Source organism: Ranitomeya variabilis, chromosome 6 (assembly GCF_051348905.1).
Source record: "Ranitomeya variabilis isolate aRanVar5 chromosome 6, aRanVar5.hap1, whole genome shotgun sequence".
In the NCBI taxonomy this organism is placed as follows: domain Eukaryota; kingdom Metazoa; phylum Chordata; class Amphibia; order Anura; family Dendrobatidae; genus Ranitomeya; species Ranitomeya variabilis.
The window spans coordinates 386,930,761-386,948,881 of NC_135237.1; the positions used below are offsets into that span (position 1 = coordinate 386,930,761).

An 18,121-nucleotide genomic window follows, 5' to 3' on the forward strand; every position below is an offset into this window, starting at 1 on the left:
ACAATGAGAGACAGATGCCACACACAGGACTGGCACAGAGGCAGACTTGCCAATCTTTATCTCCCACTAATTATTTTTTTTTTTACAGGGAGAATTTACCCCCAAAAAATAAATGGCCAAGTATTACACAGTGGTTTTCGGTGGCACACAATGAGAGACAGATGCCACACACAGCAATGGCACAGAGGCAGACTTGTCAATCTTTATCTCCCACTAATTATTTTTTTTTTACAGGGAGAATTTACCCAAAAAAATAAATGGCCAAGTATTACACAGTGGTTTTCGGTGGCACACAATAAGAGACAGATGCCACACACAGGACTGGCACAGAGGCAGACTTGCCAATATTTATCTCCCACTAATTATTTTTTTTTTACAGGGAGAATTTACCCCAAAAAAATAAATGGCCAAGTATTACACAGTGGTTTTCGGTGGCACACAATGAGAGACAGATGCCACAAACAGCAATGGCACAGAGGCAGACTTGCCAATCTTTATCTCCCACTAATAATTTTTTTTTTTACAGGGAGGATTTACCCCCCCAAAAAAATGGCCAAGTATTACACAGTGGTTTTCGGTGGCACACAATGAGAGACAGATGCCACACACAGGACTGGCACAGCGGCAGACTTGCCAATCTTTATCTCCCACTAATTATTTTTTTTTTAAAAGGGAGAATTTAGAAAAAAAAAAAAAAGGCCCAGTATTACACAGTGGTTTTCGGTGGCACACAATGAGAGACAGATGCCACACACAGGACTGGCACAGAGGCAGACTTGCCAATCTTTATCTCCCTGCAGTAATCTCAGGAAAGTATGGCAGGCAGCTATAAAAAGGACAGCTGCACACAAAAGTGTGGACAAACACACAAGATAGCTGTGCAGAAAGGAAGGAACAACAGGATTTGTGCTTTGAAAAAAGCAGTTGGTTTGCACAGCGGCGTACACAGAAAGCAACGCAGCTATCAGGGAACCTTCTAGGGCAGCCCAATGAGCTACAGCGCTGAGGAAAAAAAAATGTAGCTTCCAATGTCCCTGCAAACAAAAGGTGGTGTTGGATAGTGGAAATCGCTACAGCACAAGCGGTTTGTGGCTTTATGTACCCTGCCTAACGCTCTCCCTGCTTCTGAAGAAGCGGCAGCAACCTCTCCCTATGCTCAGATCAGCAGCAGTAAGATGGCGGTCGGCGGGAACGCCCCTGTATAGCCCCTGTGACGCCGCAGAAAGCAAGCCAATCACTGCAATGCCCTTCTCTAAGATGGTGGGGACTAAGATCTATGTCATCATGCTGCCCACACTCTGCGTCCACCTTCATTGGCTGAGAAATGGCGCTTTTAGCATCATTGAAACGCGACTTTGGCGTGAAAGTCGCGTACCGCATGGCAGACCCCACACAGGGATCGGGTCGGTTTCATGAGACGCCGACTTTGCCAAAAGTCGGCGACTTATGAAAATGAACGATCCGTTTCGCTCAACCCTATTCCCCAACTCTGGTCCTCAAGAGCCACCAACAGGTCATGTTTTGAGGATATCCTTAGTATTACACAGGTGATTGAATGCTTGCCTGTCCATGTGATGCAATTATCACCAGTGCAATACTAAGGAAATCCTGAAAACATGACCTGTTGGTGGCTCTTGAGGACCGGAGTTGGGGAACACTGGGTTAGAGAGATAAAAGGTGATTATTGATAAGATATGGGCTCTCAATACATCGTTTTAAGGGGAATATTTTTTATGTAATGTTTCCACTGAAGTCCAATGTTTAGCATTTATCTGAATGTTGGGGCAGTGCAACAGTTAATTCAGAATGGAGAATGGCTTTTACATGAAGTGGTATGATAATTGAAAACATGATTTAAAGATGAATGCTTTGATGAAAATGTTCTTCAGATCATGGCCAAATCTTTGTGTCTATGTCACCTTTAGGCTCTGCCTGTATTCTCCTATTTCCTCTTGTTTGACGATGTCTGCAGTAGGTAATAAATGTGCTGAGGATTCTGTGAATAGAACTGCTGGCGTATTTATTCAAGGACTCTCTCCTACGTTTGTTTTTCCAGCTCTTAAATACTTAAGGACATTATAGGCTCCAACTCATTTAGCACAGGGCAATGATACATCCCGCTGTGGTGGGTGAAACTTGCAGACATTTATAACTGATGATAGGGCTGACTGCAGCATACATCATCATGGCAGCGATGAAGCTATAGGCTCTGTTCGCATTGGGGAAAAGACTTAATTAAGGATTAGAACTTCCCCACTCAAAACACCAAGAGGCATATTTAACTCTAACTGCCAATTCCTAACACTAGATGTCGCCACTAAACCATCAATGAGTGAGCCTTACACAGCTTTTCCATTTAATTGGGAAGTAACAGAAGGTTCAATAGTCTTGATAAATAAGTCATTTGCCAAAACGAACAATGAAGCATTGTGCTCGAACGATAACAGTTCCATATTCAGCATTCTTCATACATTGCCAAAAATAGAAAACAGAAGACATTTCCACTGCACTGATTATCAATGCCTATAATTGCCCTGACCTATTACTTGATAACTGCTAGGGTCAGCAGTGCGGCCATAACATATTATTTGTGTCTTGTGGAAGATTATTATTGTTTGTATGCTGTGCCTACCATAGACATTGCTTCTGAAACCGACAGGATTTCCCCTAGTGATCTCTTTATAGATAATAATAAGTGACCATGTGAATATCAGGAGGATAATATGTGCAAAGCTGCAAAAAAAAAGGCATGAACTCCATAAGGGGGAAAGAGTGGGAGAGGAAATGACAGCTATGTAAAGTAAGTGAAGGGAGGGAGAGGGAGATCTGGAGGCAGAGGAGGGAGATGGAGACTATTAGCAATGGGCGGGCGAGAATGAGGAGACTCCTGTTTTGCTGTGTGTTTGCCAGCACAGCCCCAGCTCGTTGTCGCTAAGCCATACAAGTTCATAGGCAAGCTAGCAGCCAGCCTGATTGCCACTGGCACACAATGGACCTTCCAGGTAACACTTTTCTTCATTGTATCACTGGCCAGTGTGAATGCTGTCATTTGGGCTTGTATGGGTAGCCTTAAAGTTCAGGATGTGACTTGTTAAGGGTGTCATACAGCTAGCCAGCTTTCTTTCAGCTTCACAGATAGATTCCATTAGAGGAAAATTGATTTGTTTTAGTTTTTGACAGTGATTATTTCGAGTTTATTGATTTTCTTCCTGGGCATATACAGCAAAAGGAGAACTGGCCTTTAAATCAGGTCATAAGAGGAAGGTGATGAAAAGTTTATCAGCCAGGGGAAGGTCTGGGTCATCCATGGAGACATTTACCATGAGTGTACAGATCCTCTAAGCCCATGGAAGCTGTAGTGTGCTGGCATTGACCAGGCAGCCAGAGAGTGATGGTGTTACCTGCACATGACAAGCAATAGTATAGAGACAGTCTCCTCTTAGATCCAGATACGAAGCAGCTGAAAAGCTAACAGGCTTCCAGTAATTCAATTGTACTTTTATTCAAAGGTTCAGCACAACGAGCAAACTGAGCAAGAGAAGCCAAGCAAGGGGCTACAGGCGACCGAAGACTACCAAGAGCATCTTGTGGAGTGCCAGGCTGCCAGCTCAGTGCTGTGGCAGGATGGATCTATGGGGCAATGCTGCAGGTGACAGGAGAGCTGCCGTGAAGCCTTTGAAGTGGGAGCAGAGCTTCCCGAGAGTTGCTAAAGTGCTGCTGTCCATGGTGCTAATGCTGCAGGCGCCACCTACAGTCAGTGCTCAGAATGACACAGAGCCCATCGTGCTGGAAGGAAAGTGCCTGGTGGTCTGTGATTCCAACCCGTCGTCAGATGGAGCAATTACATCGTCTTTGGGTATATCAGTGCGTTCCGGGAGTGCCAAAGTGGCTTTCTCTGCTATCAGGAACACCAACCATGAGCCCTCTGAGATGAGTAACCGCACCATGACTATTTATTTCGATCAGGTACATTGAACTATTATAGCATATTGCAATGTTGCATACTATACGGTCATATTCACACTTATCTTGAGCTTGTTACGCTCTCAGCCTATTAGCAAAGCTCATTAAATGCCTGTGTCTCAATATGGAGGTTAAAAAAAGAATGAATGTAACAATGATTATGCATAGAAGAAGTCTTTTCACAATGAAATGTAACGCTGCTTGGCACATACAAGAGGCTGCAGGTCAGATCTGTAGAACGGATCTGTAGAATAGATCTGTATAATAGCTCTGTAGAATAGATCTGTAGAATAGATCTGAAGAATAGATCTGTAGAATAGATCTGTAGGATAGATCTGTAGAACAGATCTGTAGAATAAACCTGTAGAATAGATCTGTAGAATAGATCTGTAGAATAGATCTGTAGAATAAACCTGTAGAATAGATCTGTAGAATAGATCTGTAGGATAGATCTGTAGAACAGATCTGTAGAATAGATCTGTAGAATATATCTGTAGAGCAGATCTGTAGAATAGATCTGTAACATAGATCTCTAGAATAGATCTGTAGAATACATCTCTAGAACAGATCTGTAGAACAGATCTGTAGAACAGATCTGTAGAATAGCTCTGTAGAATAGATCTGTAGAATAGATCCGCAGAATAGATCTCTAGAATACTGTAGATCTGCAGAATAGCCCTGTGCCAGCGCAGACTTCCCCTGACACACATTGTGCAGAGCTTTAGCAGGATAATGGAGAAAGCGAGGACATGACACCTAGCCCACAATTTTCATCGTGACAGCTTGATAGTTCACCTTTGACTTTCCTAAAGTTTTCTTGTCTTCCATCAATGTTCCTTCCCCTCAATGATCTGTTGATGGAGAAGGCAGGGAAGAGCTGAGCTGATCTGAGAGTCTTTCCCGACCTCTGTTCTTGATATATGATGCGTGGAGACACCGATGCAGTGAATGACAGAATTATGGAAATTGTTCTTTTCTCAGTAAATGGCAACAAATGTCCTTTTTTTTTTTGCAGCATTTGCTTAATAACTTAGGCATCTTTAATCTTCACCTGTAATGACAATGCTTTCCATATTAATACCGTAAATCAGTAAATCTTGTATTCAGCATTAGTTTCAACATACTATTAACCCCTTCTTGTTAAAGTGTGTTTGTATCCACCCAATGTAACATGCTGCACCATCCATTCTTTATTGCCGGGGATTAGGGCATCTTATAAAGCACCTTCCTCATTTTGTTCTGAATAGCTTTTAATAATCTGATCCACAAGTACAATGGAACCAGGGTATGAGAAATGTTCTATGTGATGCATTTACTATGAGTTCACCTTAAATTCTTCTGGTTAATCAGTAAAGACATTAGTAATTATTGTCGGAAAGTTTTCCTTTTCTAGTAATAATTCTCTAACAGCTTCTTGTGATTGGACAAATAAGGATTTCTTTTAAATATTATTATTTTTTTAACCCCAGCATATACTCTGTGCATGAGGGTCACAAATAAATGCAGAGTTTGTGCCTCTGTAGAATAGTGGATGCCTCCTTCACACTTTACCGGCCGACAAATGGAGATGCAGAAAAATCACCTCTGCTTTTGGGCTTGTGATGTATTTTAGGATGATCCCCCTTTGCCCTTACATTGGCAGTTTCCTGGCTTATATTTATCAGTATGTTTAAACATCAGCTAAAGTAATGAATGGCCAGTCTCTTCCAGCACCTTGGTTTTTCACTTTAATATAGACGAAGAGATTGATTGGCTTTTAGAGTTACAAAAAAACTCCTATGAAACGCTCCATGAGTAGCCTTCACAGAGCAAGTGTGATTTATACAGACGATAGTGGCTGTCACCGTGTTGCTCCTTCACACCATGATTTACAACCTACATCTTCACCTTTTTCTAGGTGCTAGTAAATATTGGGAACCATTTTGACCTTGCATCCAGTGCATTTGTAGCGCCAAGGAAAGGAATCTATAGCTTCAGTTTTCACGTGGTCAAAGTGTACAACAGACAGACTATCCAGGTGAGTGATCTCATATTCTACTCATTAGATCAGGATAATATTTTATGTTGTGTTTTAATGATACATATGGAGGAAGACAAAGCACTATAACCTTAATATCCATATATATAAATATACCAGCATTAATGGGAATAATGGGAGTTTAGATGTTCTGTACATTAACAGATGCACTGAGAAATGGAGGTGGGTAATAGAAAAGCCCATATTGCAAATGTCCTCTAATAACCCTACAGCCAAATAGATGATCATGTGAAATTAATAATTTAGCTGTTATATAGGATAGGCAAATTTCAGAACAGCTTTTCAATAAATGACCCTGTGTATTGTTTCTTTTCCTTTCCAGGTAAGTCTGATGCAAAATAACTACCCGGTAATTTCAGCCTTTGCTGGGGATCAGGATGTTACCAGAGAAGCTGCCAGTAATGGGGTCCTACTGCATATGGAGAGAGCTGATAAAGTGCACCTAAGACTGGATAGAGGCAACCTCATGGGAGGCTGGAAATATTCGACCTTCTCTGGCTTTTTAGTATTTCCATTATAATGAGAGAACAGCAAAGATCGGACAGTCCATACAGCCATTAATGTGGTGGAACAAGATCTTATCTCCAACATCCCTCCCAGATTGTCTCTGTAGAAGAACGAATTCTCTTCTAGGTAAAATATTTACTATGATATTGACATTTCCTTGGGAAACTGCTCCTCTAATTAGGTTTAGACGACAGTGATCTTTAGGATAAATGAAATTATCGACCTGAGCAATTTGTACCTGTGATTGTAAAGTCAATATCGGAATTTATTGTGGGGATCATTGACTTTTTTGTTGTTGTTCTGAGACGAGTAATCGGACCCACACACAGTTGATAGGAGGCATCACAAAAGAGAAGATTCCAAATCTGTGTCCTTGCAATGCTTCTTTTAGTGTTTGTATAGCCTTAAGAAAACGAATGGCTTCAAGTCTCAGTAATGTATATTTTTGGGGGATTTCTGGACATGACTGTGTCAAGAAGTGCTTTATACAAACAAGCGACATTTGCACGATTGGAATTACCTATTTCGTTTTGTGTTGTTTGTGTATTTCTTGATATCCTTTTGTTTTATTTTTTTTTTCCTTTTCAGGGTGCTGAGATGTAAATTAGGTTGACCAATACGATAACGTATATAGCTGTAAAGCAGAGTAAAGCTTATCGATTAAAGCTGTCTTCTTTTCAAGTCTTTGCTTCAGTGCACACTCTTTTGACTTGAGACTGGAGCAAGTGGAAGCGCATATGTTCTCCATTGTCAGGTGTCTCCTTCCATAGAAAGCTGTCAATTGTGGACATCACACCATTGCAGCAGAACCCTCTGTCCTCCACCAGAGGCTGACATCTTCATCATTTCACTCTACTTGCTTCTTTCTCAAGAATCCACCTTTACAAGTGTCTGAGAATTCCAGCACCATCACAGTGGACAGCTCCCTGGGGCAGCTCCTTCCTTACCATAATCCATATTCCTTGGGGAGCAGTTTACTACTTTTTAGTGTCACATATACAAGTCCACTAACATTGGTGAATGGGTTGACATTACTGTCCAAAGTGCTAAGTGCAGTGATTTGCCACCTTGCAAATGGTAGCAAGGGTTCATGAGAAAAATGTCAGTCTCATGGTGACCATGAACAGTTGGTATGACTAAGCAGTCCTTCTAATAGTAGACTTTTAGACTCCCAGAAGTCTTTGATCTTACAAGAAGATGACAAGGCTTTGCTGCAAGACAAAATGTATTATTCATCCTTACAGGAAAGGAGAGTATGCCCTAGATACAGAGCATCTGTTGAACCATTTTTAGGAAATGGTCACAAAAGTATCAATTGAATCCTTATGTAGTGATAACAATTGTACCGTAAATTGGTAGGGCCAATATGTGATGTGAAAAACCCATAATCCTTAGCAGGGGAGCAAATTCCTAATATAGAAAAGCCGTATTAATGGACTTAATTTATAGTTATTATCTATGCCTCATGCCTGCCCAGAACAGCTACCGCTGTATTTCTTCCGTCTACATGACAGGTAATATTTAAATGATATGAACCACAAAGCTGAAAGCCTCTTGCATATTTCATTGTATAGATTTGTAGATCAATAAAAATGTTGTATCTATGACATTTGTTTTATTCAGGATATTACTCTAAAAGCCTTTTTTCTTTATTGAAGTCAAGCATCCAAGGCCTCTATCTATAGGCAGTGAAGGCAATTGCTATGTTTTTATTACTAATTATGCCTATCATTTATTATATAGATATGCAAATGTTTCTCATTTGTAATATATAGAAGTTATTTTCACAAGCTAATGAATTTATTGTAGAGTAACCATGAAATCATACATGCAGGTCAACCAAAATTCTAAGTATGCATCATAGTTCTGAGTAGCATACTCAATCTACTATAATCTATATTTACTAGTGATAGCCTCCTTATTATAAAGAAATGGATTGTTTATGAATGGACCAATATACTTTATCTATTTTAATATTTGATTTTACTAATTAAGAAGTAGCACACTGTACAATGAGGAATATAAAGCATCTTGTAATGCTGTGTAAATAATATAATTACCATGGGTATACTGTATGTATTTACAGTTGAGTGATAAAACATTTTATTTTCTATGTGTAGAAAAAACTGAAAAAAAGGGAGTAACGCAATTTGTAATGAGGCAATTTTGGGCAATAATTTGACATCTGTTTAACACTTCCCTCTGGCTCATTAGATTTGTAATATTTTTATATAATATATTACTTAATGTAGAGTATCGCATAACAGATAGGTCGACCCTGCAATCCTTATTACTGATGTTTTGTAACTGTATCCATGTTGTTTTGCATCTGTTTGTCTCTGTCTGTCTACCTATCTATATATCATCATTACTTTGCGTATATATATATATATGTATATATATATATACATATATATGCACATATATTTATATGTTTATAAATATATATTCATGAACATATATTTATATATGTATATATATATAAACACAACAAAATATAAATAATTATATATATATATATATATATTATGTACAGTTCCAAATTGCAGCATAATATTTGCAAGATCTTTGCATTATAAAGCAGTAATGTTTGGTTAGAGAAATTCCATGACTGTTATTGAAAGTGGTGAAGTGATCAATTCTACCTTACCATGTTAATCCAAATGGAAGAATGTTCTGTTTCCTTGCGTTCAGTACATCTCATTTGATTATTAGTTATAATTTTTGTTGCTGTTGGTTTTTTATATTAGGGGTTGGGAGTGATAATTGCATTTCATACACTTTACTACCAATATGAAAACTGTTGGTAATTTTGAAATGGGCCTATACTTTTTTTTTAACCATCTTTACTTTTTTCAATACAGCTCTTTAGATAATTCATTATTGCAGTAAAAAGGTTGTTCAGACTACATAGGGTCTGCAAGAGCATTTGATCAATTTCTGGTTGCCTGAGTTGGGAACACCCAAGAACTGTTTGTGTCTTGGCCAAGGTTTTTAGATATAAGGGTAGTCTTTGCTCGAAATCTTTGCCGTAAGTGTGAGAAAGCCTAGTTATAACTATAATACTGTTTATGGAATGTGACAATGGAAAAACCATCAATGTCTCTGCATTTCCAAATAATGATATAGATTATAAATTGCTTATTATTGGTGTTAATGTAAAATATTGGCCTAAAGACTCATCTTGAAGGAGTAGGTGGTACTTCTTTATAAGTGTACTGTATCATACTGTATAGTAGCTTTATATTTTTATTACTCAACCTAAAGAGTTTTCATAGTTTCATGGCACATTGAGCAGTTGACGTGTCCTAGAAGCAATGCCTACATTCAGGCCCATACCATGTATTAACGTATATATATATTTTTATCACATTTAGGTCAGTTGATTTTTTTTTTTATTGAACCTTGGCATGTCATATCAGACCCATATAAACCTAACCTATTTTTTCACAGTAATATTATAATTCCTAATAACCTAAAAATGTCAGAGATTTTCCTTAGCTTTCCTTAATACTGCTATCTAAACTAACCACATTTCTATACTGGAAGAGAATCCTGTTATGTTTTCAAAGAATAAGCTGTCAAAATAGCATATCAACAATTTCACGTAATTCAACATTATTGTATTCTTGAATTGACACTGCTCCATGAACAACGATACTTTTACGGCAGTAAATTCACACTTATGTCCTTACATTGTAATCAGTTCTAGCCAACATCTATTGTCTAGGTTTACTTATTCTCAGAAAATCTACCCTATCCTTTTGCCATATTTACTACCATGTGCGTACCTTCGCACGTCAAGCACTTAGTATTCTCTATAAATATATTTAGAATTAATTTTCCAATTATTCAGAATAATGTCTTAATATTTACTTACATTGTAGAATACTATTCAGCAATTAATGACTCCTCATATCGTTCTACATAATATTACGATCTTCTACATTTCTTGAATCGCAGGTTTATTTTGATAGCACATTTACACAGTTTTTATATCAGTAAATCTAATCTTATCATATGGATTGGTAGACAGGGTAACTTATTTTTTTAAGATGTTATATGTATGCTAGAAATGAATCACAACAGCTGAGAGTTACTTTTAATGTGAATTGTAAATAGATAGATCAAATAGACCTAAATTTGCCATCAAAATTATTCAGCCCTCACCGCTAATTTAGTTTAATAGTAACATTTAAAAACTTTCTGTTGTTTGCTATAAACTAATAAAACAAGAACAAGTTTAAAAGCTCCACACAACTAATATAACAGGTAAAATATCAAGTAATTTCCCAAAATGTATTATGAAACGTCACTGCTAATGACTACTGCAGTCTCAGAATTATTCAACCACTTAATGAAATGCGCACATAAGTATTTAAGCAAGGCAACCTTTGGCTGTTAAGACTTGCTGCAAATATAATGTATAGTCAGACACCATCTTATTTCAATGATCCTGATGAATTTTAGCCCGTTCCTCATGGCCAATGGCCTCCAGTTGTCTAATGTTCTTGGATGGTCAACAAAGTGGGTGGGAATAAAAAGCAATGAAAAGAATATAAAATCATAGCAAAGGATTGTAAACCAGAGTAGAAGCATAGTTTGCATGTTTAAAGAGTAGCTGTTTTTACTCTTAGTACTTGTGAAAATAAGTAATTTTGTAATATATCTTATCCAAGAAATCTGTTTTTTTCTCCCTCAGGACTGATAATTCATTCTCAATATTCATAATTCACAGAAACATCTTTATTCAGTGAAGACAGAATGTTACATTACTGAGATAGGAGATGACAATTACTACTGATAAGATTATTTGTAGACAGAATGGAGAGGAGCTCTGCATGTAGCTCCTCCCTCCTCCTCTTTCATCTCTACATAGAATCTTAGCAGTGTTAACCTACATCTCCTCAGAAGTGGGAAAGTCTGTCTTCACTGAATTAAGATTTTTCCCTTAAATTGAGAATTTTGAGAATGAATTATTAGTTTTGTCAGAGAAAAAAGTGGATTTCTCTGATTAGATATGTTACAAGGTTGCCTATTTTCACTTGTATTATTTATTTATGAAATAAAAAATAAAATAAAGGTTACTTTTGAAAGTTGAAAGAACACTGGCTATGTTGTCCGGGCATGGCAGAGAGAGGAAGCTGTGACTAGCTGCCACCAAGTCCAAGTGGTCAAAAACCTTGCAGTGACAGCAAAAGACGTACCACAAAATCCGGTAGCAGTAGACACTCAAGTTTTAGTTTTGCACATTAAAGCTAAATGATGGTCTCCAAACCAGTATCCAAAAGATAAATGTCAGGCCGCACGCTAAATCAACATTGTCTCTGTGGACATAAGGGCGCACGTCCTCACCAGGGGGTCCATCCCAGACGAAAGATCCAAATTAAAATGAAGAAATGGACAGCGCCACACCAGGAAGTGAAGAAAAGCAGCTCACATTTTATTCAGGAGGCAGAATAAAATGTGAGCTGTTTTCTTCACTTCCTGGTGTGGCGTTGTCCATTTCTTCATTTGAATTTGGGTCTCCAAACCAGAACTCCATGATGTACAGCTCTACTGACCCAAAACCAAAAGCATAATTGGCTACAATTTGACCATAACTATATAAATACGCCACAAAGGTTTTCTGTATTCTGTTCTGTGAAGTGATTCAAAACTGAATCTTTTTTGGGCCTATGAAACAAACGTATTTTAGAAGGAGGAAGGGTGAAACATTTATTGAAAAGAACACCCTGCCTACAGAATCATGGTGATGGCTGGATGATGCTCTGCGGTTGCTTTGCTTCTGCTGGCACTGGAAAGCTCCTTCATGTGGAGAGCAAAATGGATTTAATCAAGGATCAAGAACTCTTAGATGAAAACATCTTATTTTAGACCTTGCAGAAGGACAATAATACCAAGTATTATGTACTTCAAAGTCCATCAGGGCTTAGATTCAGAAGACGTCCTTAAAGATTTTGCACTGGTCATTACAGTTGCCTGACTTTGAACCCCATAGAAATCTTTAATGGAAAATGAAAAAGGCAGTTGCACTTGAACCCAAAAATATTAGTAAATTAAACACCACTGCTCATGAGGAATGGGTGGAGGCATCTCAGGAACACAGACAGAAGCTGGTGTCTGGTTTTGCGTTATTTGCAGTAGGCAGTAGCAGCTAAATGGTGATCTTCTAAATACTTAAAAAATGTATCTTGCTGCCCTACTCCACAGGTCAGACATTTGAAGAATACAGGAGTTTGTTGTCATATGCAGTGCAGAAACAGTACTTGTCTGAAATACCTGCAGATTACTTAATGTTACTGAATTATTGGTAGCCTCCTGGACCACCTTTCTAGATAATACCACTGTTGTGCCAAATGTAAGACACTTCTTGATGATCATCTTCACAGTATTCCATTATATACTGTGTCTAATGCCTTGGAAATTTATTTGTACCCTGCTCCTGGTGTATAACGTTCAACAAAGAGATATTTTGCTGCATTGTAAGCTGTTTACAGACTTTGGCTTTTGCTGAGATTAAATTATTCTTCATGGTATTATTTTTTTTGCATGTCAAAATCCTGGTATTTTGTGTGTAGACTTTCTATATCCACTACATATATACATTACATAAAGGTAGTACACTGTCGTGGAGAAAAATACATTACATTCGCCTGCATATACACATGCAGTGTGGCAATAAGTATCTTTGATGCACTGCTGATTTTGCAAGTTTTCCCACCTACAAAGAATGGAAAGGTCTATATGTTTTTCTTAGGTACACTTAAATGTGAGAGACAGAATATAAAAAAATCCAGAAAATTAATTTGTATGACTTTTACATAATTATTTAGCACTTTATTGCATAAATATGCATTTTAATAAGTTTCTGATACAATAGAAAAACACAGTACTTAACATTTGGTACAAAAACCCTTATTTGCAAATACAGAGGTCAGACGTTTCCTGTAGTTCTTTACCATTTTTGCACACACTGCAGTAGGGATTTTGGCTCACTACTCCATACAGATCTTCTTTCAGGTTTCAGTTCTGTCATCTGGCAATATTGAGTTTCAGCTCTCTCTAAAGATTTTCTATTGGGATAGGCCACTCCAGGACCTTGAAATTCTTCATTCTTCATGTTGAAAGACCCAGCCATGACTCATCTTCAATGCTCTTAATGAGGGAAGGAGGCTATTGGCCAAAATCTCGCAATATATGACCTCATCCATCCTCCCTTCAATGTGGTGGAGTCGTTCTGTCCCCTTTGCAGAAAAGCACCCCAAAGTATGATGTTTCCCCCACAATGCTTCACTGTTGGGATGGTATTCTTGGGGTTGAACTCATTGTTCTTCCTCTAAACACTGCAAGTGGAGTGGATACCAAAAAGTTCTATTTTGGTGTAATCTGATCACATGACCTTCTCCTATGCCTCATTTGGATCATCCAAATGGTTATTGGCAAACTTCAAGCGGGCATGGGCATGTTCTGTCATGAGCAGGGGAACTTTTATGCCCTGCGGGACTTTAATGAATGAAGGCTTAGTGTGTTACTAACAGTCATGTTTGAGACTGTTCCCAGCTCTCTTCAGGTCCTTGACCAGTTTCTCCTTTGTAGTTCTGGACTGATTCTTGACGTTTCTCAAAATAATCCTTGTCCCACAAAGTGAGATCTTGCATAGAGCCCCAGAATGAGCAAGATTGACAGTCATCTTGTGTTTCTTCCACTTTCTAATAATTGTGCCAGCAGTTATTGCATTCTTACCAAGCTGCTTGCGTATTGTCCTGTAGCCCATCCCAGGCTTTTGCAGGCCAAATGTTGTCCCTGATGTCTTTAGACAGTTCTTTGGTCTTAGCCACGGTGGAGAGGTTGGAATGTGATTGATTGTGTGGACAGGAGTCTCTTATACAGCTAACACATTCAAAATGGGTGAAAGTAATATAGGCAATGAGTGCAGAGTAGGAGGGCTTCCTAAATAAAAGCTAACAGATTTGCGAGAGTCAGAATTCTTACTGGTTGGTAGGTGACCAAATACTTATTTCATGCAACAAAATTAAATGTATTTAAAATCATGTAATGAGATTTTCTGGTTTTTATTTTTAGATTCTTTCTCTCACAGATGAAGTGTACTTACCATAAAATTTACAGACCTCTCCGTTCTTTGTAGGTGGGAAAACTTGCAAAATAGGCACTGATTCAAATTCTAATTCCCCACAGTATATAAGTATATAGGTACAAATGTATATACTGTATATATATATATATATATATATATATATATATATATATATATATATATATATATATATATATATACAGATATATGCTCCATGTAGCACACAAGAAAGGGAGAAAAATGCTACAGAGTAAAAATGGTTTCAAGAATGCAAAATGTTCAAAATGTGTTAAGTCTGCTGTTAAGAATTCACAAAATGCAAAGGGAACAAACAAAAATAAAATCTAAACCAAATCAATATTTGGTTATCAATTATTATAGCTTAATGTCATATATATTATTATTATTTATTATTATAGCGCCATTTATTCCACGGCGTTTTACATGTGAGGAGGGGTATACATAATAAAAACAAGTACAATAATCTTAACCAATACAAGTCACAGCTGGTACAGGAGGAGAGAGGACCCTGCCCGCGAGGGCTCACAATCTACAAGGGATGGGTGAGAATCAGTAGGTGAGGATAGAGCTGGTCGTGCAGTGGTTTGGTTGATCGGTGGTTATTGCAGGTTGTAGGCTTGCCAGAAGAGGTAGGTCTCCAGGTTCTTTTTGAAGGTTTCAATGGTAGGTGAAAGTCTGATATGTTGTGGTAGAGAGTTCCATAGTAGGGGTGATGCGCAAGAGAAATCTTGTATGCGATTGTGGGAAGAGGAGATAAGAGGGGAGTAGAGAAGGAGATCTTGTGAGGATCGGAGGTTGCGTGCAGGTAAGTACCGGGAGACGAGGTCACAGATGTATGGAGGACAGAGGTTGTGGATGGTCTTGTATGTCATGGTTAGGCTTTTGTAATGGAGTCTCTGGGAAATGGGGAGCCAGTAAAGGGATTGACAGAGGGGAGAGGCCGGGGAATAGTGGGGGAACAGGTGAATTAGTGAGGCAGCTGAGTTTAGAATAGATTGGAGGGGTGTGAGAGTGTAAGAGGGGAGGCCACAGAGCAGGAGGTTAGAGTAGTCGAGGCAGGAGATGATGAGGGCATGGACTAGGGTTTTTGCAGATTCTTGGTTTAGGAATGTACAAATCCGTGAAATATTTTTGAGTTGAAGGCGGCAGGAAATGGAAAGGGCTTGGATATGCGGTTTGAAGGAAAGATCAGTGTCAAGAATTAACCCGAGGCAGCAAGCTTGTGGGACTGGGGAGAGTAGGCAACCATTTACTGTAATGGATAGGTTTGTTGGGGGGTCGCGTGAGATGGGGGAAAGACAATGAATTCTGTTTTGTCCATGTTAAGTTTTAGAAATCTAGCAGAGAAGAAGGATGAAATATCAGACAGACATTGAGGGATTCTGGTTAGTAGGGTGGTGATATCTGGTCCAGAGATGTAGATCTGTATGTCATCAGCATAGAGATGATACTGAAAACCATGAGATTCTATGAGCTGTCCCAGGTCAAAAGTGTAAATGGAGAAGAGCAGGGGCCCTAGAACTGAACCTTGCGGGACTCTGACAGATAGGGGGCGAGGTGAGGAGGTGGTGTGTGAATGGGAGACGCTGAATGTTCGGTCAGTTAGGTATGACAAGATCCAGGATAGGGCCAAGTCTGTGATGCCAAGCTATGAGAGGGTCTGTAGTAATAGGGAATGGTCCACTGTGTCAAAGGCAGAGGACAGGTCCAGGAGGAGGAGGATAGAGTAGTGTCGCTTGCTCTTGGCGGTTACTAAGTGACCTTAGTTAGGGCAGTTTCAGTGGAGTGGTGTGACTGGAAGCCTGATTGTAAGTGGTCGAAGAGGAAGCAGGAAGAGAGATGGGAGGACAGTCCAAGATGGACGTGTTGTTCCAGTAGCTTTGAGGCATAGGGGAGAAGTGATATAGGGCGATAGCTAGATACAGAGGATGGGTCAAGAGAGGGCTTTTTGAGGATAGGTGTGATTGAGGCATGTTTAAAGCTTGAGTTGTTAGTGATAGGTTGAAGAGATGGGTTAGAGTTGGGATGAAGACTGTGGCAAGGTTTGGGATGAAGTGGGAAGGGATCAGGTCAAGTGCACAGGTGGTGAGATGCGATCTTGAGAGTAGAGTGGAGAGTAGATCTTCTGTAATGGTGGAGAAGTTGGTTTTGGAGGTGGAGGGCTGGGTAGTTGGGAGGAAGGGCTCTGGGGGTTGTCGACTAAAACTGTCTCTGATGTTCTCAATCTTCTGCTTGAAAAATGAGGCAAAGTCTTCAGCTGAGATGAGTGGGGAGGGAGGAGGTGCTGGGGGACGGAGGAGAGAGTTGAAGGTGTTGAATAACTGTTTAGGGCTGTGAGACAGGGAGGATATGAGAGATGAGAAGTAGGTTTGTTTTGCTGTGGCGAGTGTGGTCTTGAAAGTAGTGAGGGACTGTTTGAATGCGATGAAGTGCTTGTTGGAGTGGGATCTTTTCCATCTCCGCTCAGCAGCCCTGGAAGTTCGCCTCAGTTCTTTGGTCAGGCTGGTGTTCCAGGGCTGTCTTTGCGAGCTTTGGTATGTGTAAGTGGGGCAAGAGATTCCAAAGCTGTAGCTATTGTGGTGTTATATAGAGCGGAAGCGTCATCCGCATTGTGTAGGGAACAGTATACAGTATATATGCTTTGATAGATAAAAATAGAAAAAAGTGGCAGAATTCCAATATTTATGGACTGTATTTAGCCCATAAGTCATAGCAGTGTTTCGGTTTAAGTGAACCTGCTTGCTTTTGGTAAATAATGGGGCACTGCCTACTTTTTCTATTTTTCTATACATTTTTACAAAAGATGAATGTTTTGTATGGCAGGTTTTGCACCCACATTGCATTTTTGTTGTGTGCTGTTCCAATATCTATTTTAGATGCAAAGATCGATAGATATGTGAATTCGTTCATGTAAAAAATTTTGAATTCACTAATCTCTTAAAATTAAATTAATTTGATTTGTGCTAATCATCTAAAATGGCCACTTCTACACAAAGCAGAGGTTTGCATTAATCACAGAATGCTCACATGACCTCAGGTACAGATGGGTTGTTAATAGTGTTGAGCGATACCTTCCGATATTCAAAAGTATCGGTGTCGGATTGGATCGGCCGATATCCAAAAAATATCGGATATCGCCGATACCGATACCCGATACCAATACAAGTCAATGGGACACAAATATCGGAAGGTATCCTGGATGGTTCCCAGGGTCTAAAGGAGAGGAAACTCTCCTTCAGGCCCTGGGATCCATATTCATGTAAAAAATAAAGAATAAAAATAAAAAATATGGATATACTCACCTTCGGACGGGCACTGGACCTTAGCGGTGCAACCGGCAGCCTCCGTTCCTAAGAATGCAGTGAGTGAAGGACCTTCGATGACGTCACGGTCATGTGAGCGGTCACATGAGCGGTCACGCGACCAATCACAAGACCGCTACGTCATCGCAGGTCCTGTACACTCACTGCATTCTTAGGAACGGAGGCTGCCGG

At 39.3% G+C, this 18,121-nt stretch overlaps 1 protein-coding gene across 1 annotated transcript; it reads left to right on the forward strand.

Moving 5' to 3' along the window:
• The first annotated feature begins 2,864 nt into the window (after positions 1 to 2,864).
• CBLN2 (cerebellin 2 precursor) lies at positions 2,865 to 7,189 on the forward strand. The gene is made up of 4 exons (XM_077270105.1): positions 2,865 to 3,002; positions 3,510 to 3,966; positions 5,861 to 5,980; positions 6,324 to 7,189. Exons 2-4 carry the CDS (start codon positions 3,625 to 3,627, stop codon positions 6,519 to 6,521), a joined length of 660 nt encoding a protein of 219 aa, XP_077126220.1. The 5' UTR covers positions 2,865 to 3,002; positions 3,510 to 3,624; the 3' UTR covers positions 6,522 to 7,189.
• Positions 7,190 to 18,121: the final 10,932 nt, after the last annotated feature.